At 44.4% G+C, this 11,254-nt stretch overlaps 1 protein-coding gene across 1 annotated transcript; it reads left to right on the plus strand.

The window, feature by feature from the left end:
* Window positions 1-9,696, plus strand: KLHL40 (kelch like family member 40). Its single transcript, XM_026720318.2, has 6 exons — window positions 1-1,356; window positions 3,708-3,868; window positions 5,117-5,224; window positions 6,220-6,405; window positions 7,585-7,731; window positions 9,452-9,696. Exons 1-6 carry the CDS (start codon window positions 217-219, stop codon window positions 9,561-9,563), a joined length of 1,854 nt encoding a protein of 617 aa, XP_026576103.1. The 5' UTR covers window positions 1-216; the 3' UTR covers window positions 9,564-9,696.
* Window positions 9,697-11,254: the final 1,558 nt, after the last annotated feature.

Here is an 11,254-nt window from a genome sequence, read left to right on the forward strand (position 1 = left end):
GCCCTCCAGTTTCTACTATTAAAAGATGATCAGCTTACACCTCATATATATATATATATATAAATATGCATATATTTATGCTTCTCTATATAAACCCCTCTGGCTATCTGAAGCCAAGCAGATAGCATCAGCAGCCGAGCAAGTGAACCTCCGGCGTTCTTCCAGGAAGACAACGTGGTCTACTCAGGTTCAAGGGATTCTTGAGAGGTTTCCACCATGGCTACGTCTTCCCCGATGGAACAAGCGGAGGAGATGCGCCTTTATCAGCAAACGCTTCTCCAAGATGGGTTGAAGGACATGCTGGACCACCAGAAATTCCTTGACTGTGTCTTGAAAGTGAAAGGGAAGGAGTTCCCATGCCACCGGTTGGTCTTGGCAGCTTGCAGCCCTTATTTCAGGGCCATGTTTCTCTCCGACATAGAAGAGAGCCAGAAGAAGGAAGTCAACTTAGAAGATGTGGATCCAGAGGTCATGAGTAAGATCCTCCATTACATCTACACCTCGGAGTTGGAGATTACCGAGCAGAATGTTCAGGACATCTTCTCGGTAGCCAACATGTTTCAGATCCCTTCTATTTTCACGGTCTGCGTCTCGTTTCTTCAGAAGAGGCTCTGCCTAAGCAACTGTCTAGCCATCTTCAGACTGGGGTTGATGCTGGATTGTGCCCGCTTGGCGGTAGCTGCCCGGGATTTCATCTGTGACCGTTTCTCGCTTGTCTCCCGCGATGAGGAGTTTTGCCAGCTCTCTCCCGACGAGCTGATAGCGATCATCTCCAGCGATTCCCTCAACATTGAGAAGGAAGAGTTGGTCTTTGAGGTAGTCATGAAATGGGCCACAGCCAAGGACCGGGACAGCCGTGTCAAGGCACTTCCGGTGGTCTTTGAAAGCATCCGCTTCCGTCTGTTGGACAAGTCTTATTTTAGGGACAAGGTGGAGAAGAACGCTGTGATCAAATCCAACCCGGACCTTCTCAAGAAGATCCAGATAGTGAAGGACGCTCACGAAGGGCGTCTTACAATGGTGAAGCAGAAGAAAGAGAAGAAGCCCGAAGACCAGGTGGTCAATGGACAGTTGGATGAAGAAGAGACTGAGAAAGACGAGGAGGTTTTAGCAGGGATATTGAACGATACGCTGCGTTTTGGGATGTTCCTTCAAGATCTAATCTTCATGGTTAGTGACTCAGGAGCTGTGGCTTATGACCCAGTGGCCAACGAGTGTTACTTTGCCTCCCTTTCTGCTCAGATTCCAAAGAACCATGTTAGCCTGGTCACACAAGAAAACCAGATTTTTATAGCTGGTGGACTTTACTACAACGAAGACGACAAAGAGGATCCGATGAATTCGTATTTCTTGCAGGTACTAAGTCTCTCTTCGCTTTGGCATGGATCTGGGGGTGGGGGGGGTGTCTCACTCAGCGTTTGGGGTCTCCTAAGCTTGCTTTGGAAGGGGATTCAGCTAGGATGTTTCTCGGTTTCACTCAGGCCCAGCTTCCACCCAGTCCGGGTTCAAACCGGTTTCATCTTTAGTTCCAACCGATGTGTCCTGTGGAGGCTGGGAGAGAGACCCTTGACTAATTGTAACACATGCCAACTTTCCCTTGCATGGAATATTATTAATTTGTCAGGAATGCAACAACTGCCTTTCCAGATCAGACAAAAGATCCATCTGTCCCACTGGGTGCTGTTTCCAACAGGTGACAGCCAAATGCCTCTGGAAACTGAGGGTCACAATCTTCTCTTGCTGTGTCTCATCAGCATTTCATGTTCACAAGTAACTCTGGTGGTCTTGAAAATAAAAAAATAAATAGAACAAGGTTGCTCCAGCCAAGAACAACCTCTCTCCCTCTCATCGATCTATCTCTATGTATCATATTTATATCTATCTGTAATCTATATCTACCATCATATCTATCATCTTTTATCTGTTATCTATCAGTTTTTATCTCTATCTATCTATCCTATTATCTATCATCTATCTACCTTTCTATCTATATCTATCATCTGTGTATCTATCATCTACCTGTCTGTCTGTCTATCTATCTCTCTATCATCTATCTCTCTATCTCGATACCTATCTACCTACCTATCTACCTACCTACCTATCATCTATCTGTCTCTGTATATCAGTTTGTCTGTCTGTCTGTCTATCTATCTATCTATCTATCTATCTATCTATCTATCTATCTATCTATCCATTTATCCATCTATCTATCTATATATCTATCCATTTATCCATCTATCAATCACATCTATCTATCTATCTATCTATCTATCATCTATCTATCTATTATCTATCTATCTATCTATCTATCTATCTATCTATCTATCTATCTATCTATCTATCTATCTATCTATCCATTTATCCATCTATCAATCACATCTATCTATCTATCTATCTATCTATCTATCTATCTATCTATCTATCTATCTATCTATCATCTATCTATCTATCATCTATCTACCTTGGTTAGGACAATATAATTCTATTTTACCTTTTTATTTTATATATGTATATGAATCTTGTGGGATCTGAGTGAAAAGCTCTGATACCCTAGTATTTTGAGTTTTTCAGGGCAACCAGAGATGGTGGGATTGGAAAGCACAGTTTATATAAACACGTAACTGGGGTGCTGTGGATAATTCAGGCAATTTTATGGTTTTATTCAAAACTTGCTGGGGCATATTTTATTAAGAAGCGGATCCATCTTTGGGAAAGCAAGTATGAAGGTTACTGGCAACATGATCAAAACATTCAAGATGGCAGCCACAAATGGGGGCCTTCAAAGCTTTGATCGCATCATTGCAACCGCCATAATGTTTTGACCAGACCCTTCAGGGAGATTTAGTTAGCAACCAAGAAAGGTGTGGAGCAAAATTATCAATTTACCTTCCAAAATAGACGTTCTGAGATGACCATGCCCACCTGGGCTGCAGGAAGGAGGCGAAAAAGTCAAAATGGCTTTCATGAATGTATGATCAAAACCGTATCATTTTTACTTTACGCAATGCACATGAGCAGGGTCTGTGGCCACCATCTTGAATTTTTTTACTTCCTCCCTGTGGCTGCCCTCACCACAGCCCTTGGGACAGAAAACAAGCCCCCCCTGGTCAGCCATTTTGTGAAGAAGCCCATGGCATACTTTCCCCATCTTAATCTATTCCCTGGCCCCCAATAAAGGCTTCCCCCAACAAGCTAGAATTAAACTGCCATTGATTACAGATAGTCCTCGACTTACAACCATTCCTTTAGCGACTGTTCAAAGTTACCACAGCACTGAAAAAACAGACTTACGACCATTTTTCACGCTTACGGCCATCACAATGATCACGTGATCAAAATTCAGACACTTAGCAACCGACTCACAGATGTGACGGTTGCAGTGTCCCGAGGTCCTGTGATTCCCCTTTGGCGTCCTTCTGACAAGCAAAGTCAATAGGGAAGGCAGATTCGATTAACAACGGTGTTCCTCACTTAACAACTGCAGCAATTTGCTTAACGATGGTGGCAAGAATGGTTGTAAAATGGGGCAAAACTCACTTAACAACTGCCCTGCTTAGCACAAAGGACATTTTGGGCTCCATTGTGGTCGTAAGTTGAAGACCACCTAGTCAGAAATACGGTCTAATAACCGGGTGGCTTTCCAAGAAGGATGAGGCTGCGTTCATAGGACGGAGATGTCCCATAGCTGTCTTCCCTTTGCTCGGTAGTACGACCACCTCGATTCGGACTGGCTGGGGATGCCCCCGGTTCCGTCCCCACGTTGCCTGTTTGGACTTGGAGAAGCGGAGAACTCCATCTTTGTGGTCGGCGGGAAAGAATTAAAGGAAGGAGAACAGACCCTGGACTCCGTTCTGTGTTACGACCGGCTGTGAGTGCCCCATCTTTGGACTGGCGGGGGGGTGTCTTTATAGGAGGAGGAATAAATGATGAGAATGAATGGGAAGGCATGAACCGGAAGGAACCGGGAGGGAAACTGAGGCTGACTTGTATCTCCTGCGTGGAGAAGACCTTCACCCACACTTTCTACCAGCCAAATTTTAGTTTCCTCCCCGTGTTTAAAAAAAATGCCAGAAATTATCTTTTGGTCTGTTTATTTTCTCCTAATATTTATTTTTTTATTTAATATACATTTTTAATAATTTGTATTTATTATAGTTTGGATTATTTAGTCAAACACTCCACATGCAAATCCCAATATATCCCCTGACTCCCAGTGACAATAATCAAACAAGCCACTTCATTTATGTGGGGCCCTTGGTGAGTCTCTGAGCTTAGCTGTTTTCCTGCAGATGTTTCATCACCAAACATTACCAACCAGTGCACTGATGGTGTTACCTAGTTCGGTCATGAAATGTCTGCAAGAAAACCCCCAAACTCAGAAAGCATCAAGGACCCCCAATCCTTCTCCTTTTCCTCCTTCTTCTCTTCCTCACAAACCACCACCTCAATCCCCTCCTAGCACTGATGATGTTACCTAGTTTAGTCAGGAAATGTCTGTGAGAAAACCACCAAGCTCAGACAGCATCAGGGACCCCATAATTGTCCTCCCCCTCCCCTCCCTCTTCCTCCTCCTCTCTACAAACTTCACTCTCTACTAGCACTGATAATGTTCCCCAGTTGGGTCATGAAACGTCTGCTTGGAAAGCTCAGAGGTCACAAAGGACCCCAATAGTTCAACCCTGAGCTACAAATGTTGTCTTCTATTGAATCCACTTGATGGACTACATATCCCAGGCTCCCCTGGCCAAACCATGTCTTTAGGGGCCTTTGAAAGCCTATCACAGGATGGAAACCAGTCTTACCTCGGCAGGGACGATGTTCCGCAGGGAGGGAGCCACCACGGATTAGGCCCTTCTCCACGATCCCACCAAACAGACCTCCTTAATATGTGTATATGTCTATCTTGGTCATCCAGAATTGGAAGGAAATTTTTTGTAAAAAGTCAACGGTCACTTGGGCGATGATGGTTGCACATTGGGACACGTCAGGACAGGAAAATACATTTATTTATGTATACGTCATAATTTATTTATAAAATACATTGCGGGGGGGTGATGCACAGGCAGGCTGCTAGTTTTTTTCTGAGCTTCCACATCCAGCCTCTCTTTTCTTTCAGGTCCTTTAAATGGGGGGAAGCAGACCCCCTCCCATATGCTGTCTACGGCCACGGGGTGGTGTCTCACAACGGCCTGGTCTATTCCATCGGAGGCAAAGGGACGGACAGGTAAGTTTGGGCTTGTTGATTAGTGACATTCATAAATCAACGAAACAGCTTCCCTCCCAGAGTTGTCACTGTTCCAATGCTGGAGGTTTTTGAGACGAGATTGGATAACCATTTGTCTAGGATGGTATAAGGATTCCTGCTATGGATTGGGGGAGGGATGGGGTGGGTTTGGAAGACCTCCAAGGTGCCTTTCATCTCTGTGGTTCAATGAGGTTATAAGGGGGGGGGAGAGGGAGGGAGGAGGGGAAAGAGAGAAGAGAGAGAGAGAAAGAGAGAAGTGAAGAGAGAAAAGGAGGAGGCAAAGTGGGAGGGAGGAAGAGAAGGAAGGAACAACAAAGAAAAAAAGAGAAAGAATGAAGGAAAAAGAAAGGGAGAGAGGGAAAGAAGGAAGAAGAGAGAGAGAAAGAGGAAGTTAATAAGAGGGAAATAGAGAAAGAAGGATGAAGTGAAAGAAGGAAAAGGAAAGAGAACTAATGAATGAGTAGGAGAGAGAAAAAGAGAAAAAAGACGAAGGAAGGAAGGAAGGAAGGAAGGAAGGAAGGAAGGAAGGAAGGAAGGAAATGACCGTTGCAGCATCCCCATGGTCATGTGATCCAAATTCAGCCGCTTGGAAACTGACTTGTATTTATGACAGTCGCAATGTCCCGGAATCACATGGTCCCTTTCTTTCTTTCTTTCTTTCTTTCTTTCTTTCTTTCTTTTCTTTCTTTCTTTTCTTTTTTTCTTTCTTCTGACAAGCTGTCAGTGAGGAAGGCAGGTTCATTTAACAACTATGTTACTAATTTAACAACTGCAGTGATTTACATAACAACTGTGGCAAGCAAGGTCATAAAATGAGGCAAAATTCACTTAATGTTTTGCCCACCCACAGAACTATTAGGATAAATTGCAGTCCTAAGTCAGGAACTATGTGTATAATAAGAATAGTAATAATAATAAAATTTGGTTCATGGTTTGTTTGCAAACCTGTTTTACGTCCTCCTTTTCTGCTGCAGAAAATGTCTGAACTATTTGACCGTGTACAACCCCAAGAAGTTTGAATGGAAGGAACTGTCGCCCATGAAAATCCACCGTTCTCTCTTTGGGGCCACGGTCCACAATGGTAAAATTTACGTGGCGGCAGGAGTGACCGATTCTGGTTTGACCAACTCAGTGGAAGTTTACGATATTGCGACGGATAAGTAAGTGGAACCTCCGGCTGCACAGTGTCCCATAGGCAACTTGCAGGGCCTTTCAATCAATTTGCAATTTGTTTTTGTTTTTTTTCAGGCAATCACGTTGTTTATGGTTCATTAATTTTATTTCTCTATAACCTGCCTTTTATTATTTATTTTTACAAATAACTCTAGGCAAGGAACAGATTCAACATACCTCCTCCTATTTCCCCCACAATAACTCTGTGGGCTGGGCTGGGCTGGGCTGGGCTGAGAGAAAGAGTCTGGCCCAAAGTCATCCAACCGGCTTTCATGCTTAAGCTGGGACTAGAACTCCCCATCTCCTGGTGATTGGCCCAAAGTCACCCAGCTGACTTTCAAGCCTGAGGTGGGACTAGAACTCACCACCTGCTGGTGATTGGCCCAAAGTCATCCAACTGGCTTTCATGCCTAAGGTGGGACTAGAACTCCCTGTCTCCTGGTGATTGGCCCAAAGTCATCCAACTGGCTTTCATGCCTAAGGTGGGACTAGAACTCACCGTCTCCTGGTGATTGGCCCAAAGACACCCAGCTGGCTTTCATGCCTAAGGCGGGACTAGAACTCACTGTCTCCTGGTGATTGGCCCAAAGTCATCCAGCCAGCTTTCATGCCTAAGGCGGGACTAGAACTCACCGTCTCCTGGTGATTGGCCCAAAGTCACCTAGCTGACTTTCATGCCTAGGAGAGAACTAGAACTCACCATCCCCTCCTTTCTAGCTGCCAAGAAAGGAAGCACTTTCCTCTTGTAGGAAAGTATATGTTAGATAAGCAAGTCAGGAGTCCTTAGTCGCTTAACAGTCAATTGGGGAAAAAAATTCAGGAAAGAGCTGCCCAAATACATCCCGCAGTCAAAAGGAGCGGTGGGAGATTCGGCTCCAGACAGGCAAGATCATGTTAATGTCTCCTTAGAATAAAACAGAATTAGTTCCTTGGGACTGACACACGATTCCTAGTTAATTTTTACAGGGCAGGGTCTTCTGGATAATCGCTGATCTTCCTACAGCAATAACATTTTGACTCGTGTCAACAAGATGAAATGGTGTGAGTGTTATTGCACGCAGCCTAAGGGACTAGTCCTCATGAAGCCTTCAGAATGATGTGAGATGGAAGTCCGTCCCCCCCCCCCTTTTTTTAAAGGGTCTGTTTTCTCTTTTGCTTCTCAATAGGTGGGAATCTTTTGTTGACTTCCCCCAAGAACGCAGTTCGGTCAGCCTGGTCAGCCTGGGGGGCACGCTCTATTTAATTGGCGGTTTTGCCACCATCGAGAGCGAATCTGGAGAACTGGTTCCCACCGAGATGAATGATGTCTGGAGGTGAGAAGCCCTGAATATTAGCGTCCCTTTCCTTCCTTCCTTCCTTCCTTCCTTCTTTCCTTCCTTCCTCTTCCTTCCTTCCTTCCTTCCTTCCTTCCTTCCTTCTTTCCTTCCTTCCTTCCTCTTCCTTCCTTCCTTCTTTCCTTCCTTCCTTCCTTCCTATTTTCTGGTAATCATTTTATTACTGTTTACAAGTGCAAAGATAAATTTAGAAGGCAAGCAAAAAAAAATTGAAAGGTGCCTACAGTCACTGAAAGAAAGAAAGAAAGAAAGAGAGAAAGAAAGAAAGAAAGAAAGAAAGAAAGAAAGAAAGAAAGAAAGAAAGAATGAATATGAAAAGGGAGAAAGGACAATGCAAAAATGGTGTGTGTGTGTATGTGTGTAAATAACCCCACCAGACAACTACAAGTAGTCCTCAACCTACAACTGCTCGCTTAGTGACCAAAATTAGAAATACCTGAAAAAAGGGAACTTAAACCCAGACCTGAAGTTCCGAAGGTCGCTGCGGCCCGGAGCTCAGCAATATGGCTGCATCGATGCTGTTTTGCAGCATCTCGGGGTCGTGTGACTGCATTTGCTATGTTTTGCCAGAAACCAGGACTTGTTTCCAGATTGGTGCCATAGCAAACACTGAGTTCACTTAACAGCCGTGGTGTTCATTTAACGACCGTATTTGTTTTATGATCACATATTTGCTTAAATGACCACCCCCAAAACCATAATAAAGTACGTCTTATGACTAAAGGGAGCAGTCTCCCTTGCGGTCACAACATGAGACTACTTGCATAAACAACTTCAGTAGGGAATCTCGATGCTCTCTGAGCTGGGTGGTTTTCCTGCAGATGTTTCATGGCCCAACTAGGGAACCTCATCAGTGCTAGAAGGAAGGAGGGTTCTAGCTTCTAGAAATGATAATGTTCCCTAGTTGGGTCGTGAAATGTCTGCCAGAAAATCACTAAGCTCGGAAAGTACCAAGGATCCCACAGTCCTTTCTTCCTCCTGCACAAACTCCACTCTTAACCTGTGAGGATGCCATCTAGTTGGGACATGAAATGTCTGCTAGAAAAGCCACCATGCCCAGAGAGCACTAAGAACTTCACAGCCTTCTCTTGTCTACCTCCTGATGATGTTACCTAGTTGGGTCCTGAAACGTCTCAAAGAAAAACCCCAAGCTCAGAGACCACCAAAGAATCCCCAGTTTAACCCTGAGCTACAAATACGACCTGCTATCGCTACAACCTCAGTACTTTAACACTTTCCCTACTACAGGTGGTCCTCAACTTACAACCACAACTAAGCCCAAAAGTTCTGTTGCTCAGTGAAACGTTTGTTTGGCGAATTTTTGACTTGTTTTACGACCTTTCTTGTCACAGTCGTTAAGTTAATCACTGCAGTTGTTGACTTAGTCACACGGTTGTTAAGTGAATCTGGCTTCCCCATTGACTTGGCTTGTCAGGTCGCAAAAGGGGATCACATGACCCCCAGACACTGGAACCGTCATAAATAGGAGTCAGTTGCCAAGTGATCACATGACCATGGGGGGTGGGACTTCAATGGTTGTGTGAAAAACAGTCATAAATCATGTTTTTCAGTGCCGTGGTGACTTTCAGCAGTCGCTAAACTGTCCTAAGTCGAGGACTGCCTGTATCTTCTCATATCACAATTGACTCAACAGAGATTCATTCATCCCTTGATAAAGATTTATGTGCATCCTTTCCAGGTACGACGAAGAAGGGAAGAAGTGGGAAGGGGTTCTCCGAGAGATCCAATACGCCTCCGGTGCCACGTTTATTCCGGTGCGCCTCAATGTCTTGCGGCTGACGAAGATGTGACCCAGTGCCGGAACCCCTTCCAATCTGGGCTGCCTTCCTCACGTCCCTCGTTGCCTAGCTTCGAAAAGTCTCCATCATGGCGCCTCGATTTGGCTTCGTTAGGTCGAAAATACAAGATTCTGGTTTTGCAAAACCTTGCGCCGTTGCCTCTGTCGATAAACCAGGATGAGGGCAGGGAGGGTTTGTGTCCACGTTCCGGTTTGGGGTGCGGCGTGATAATCCGGGCAACTAGATTTTAACATAAGAGTCCACTCGAATCTGATTATTATCCTGATTGAACAGTGTTGGGAGGGGCCTTGTAGGTCATCTAGTCCAACCCTCCACCCAAGCAGGAGATCCTATACCATTTCTGACAGCTGGCTGTCCAGTCTCTTCTTGAAAGCCTCCATTGTTGAAGCATCCACAACCTCTGGTGGCAAGTTGTTCCACTGGTTAATTGTGCTCACTGTCAGGAAATTCCCCCTTAAATTCCAGGTTGCTTCTCTCCTTAGTTAGTTTCCACCTGTTGCTTCTCGTCCTGCCTTCGGTTGCTTCGGAAAATAAGTTGACCCCGCTTTCTTCTTTGTGGCAGCCTCTCCACTCCTGGAATATTGCTACCATGTTGACCCACCACCACCAATGCTTCTTTTCATTAAACTAAACATACCCAAATCCTGCAGCCGTTCTTCACATGTTTTTGTCTTCAGGCCTTTAATCATCTTAGCTGCTCTTCTCTGGACTTGTAAATTATAAATTGAGGATATTTCTGGGATGAAAAGGTCATTATTATTATTTTTTTTAACAAAAACCCTTCACCTTTTTAACGATAACCTTTCGCGAAAAAGCTGTGGGGCAGAAGCTGTGGAGGCAAGATTTTTGACTGACTGTAAAACACAGCAGGAAGGAGTTAAAGAGAAGCAAGAGAGAAAAAAAAATCCCCACCCTTTTTAATATGAAAACTTTTTTTTTATTATTGAAAGCAATCTCAGGTATAGTTCTGGCTAAAGGAGAGATTTTTCCCAACTCGATCCCCTCCAGGCATGATGAAAGAATTCCTAAATTCTTAAAAAAAATGCTTACTGTAATGTGAACACATCTGGAGACAGGCACTCAGATGGTTTTCACACAATAATTTTAAGAGGCATGGACTTCAACTCCCAGAATTCCTCAGCTGGCGTATTTGGACTTCAACTCCCAGAATTCCTCAGCTGGCATACTTGGACTTCAACTCCCAGAATTCCTCAGCTGGCGTATTTGGACTTCAACTCCCAGAATTCTCTAGGCAGCATGGTTGACTGGGGAATTCTGGGAGTTGAAGTCCACACGTCTTCATGTTGCCAAGGTTGAGAAATGCTGCAGTTCAGGCAACCCTCGACTTAGGACTGGTCATTTAATGACCAAAGTTACAACTTAACCGGAAAAAGGGAGTTATGAACCAATTCCAAAATTATGAGTCATGCCCACCCCGCCGGTCACCTGACTGTGCTTCAAATGCTTGGCAACATGGCCGCATTTATTAGCATCCTGCAATCATGCGACCCCACAGTCGGTTTTACGACCACCGCATTCACTTAACAACTGCAAATAAGGAAAACCACCGTTTTATTCTAGATTTAAAAGGTGAGATTCCGAGTTTAGTGTAAGCTTTGGGCTACTTACATTTAGCTTTGTAATGACCTGAGGTCCTTAATCCCATTCCCAATCAGGAATCA

This window comes from Pseudonaja textilis, chromosome Z (assembly GCF_049901715.1).
Source record: "Pseudonaja textilis isolate UNSWEBS1 chromosome Z, rPseTex1.2, whole genome shotgun sequence".
NCBI classification, from domain to species: domain Eukaryota; kingdom Metazoa; phylum Chordata; class Lepidosauria; order Squamata; family Elapidae; genus Pseudonaja; species Pseudonaja textilis.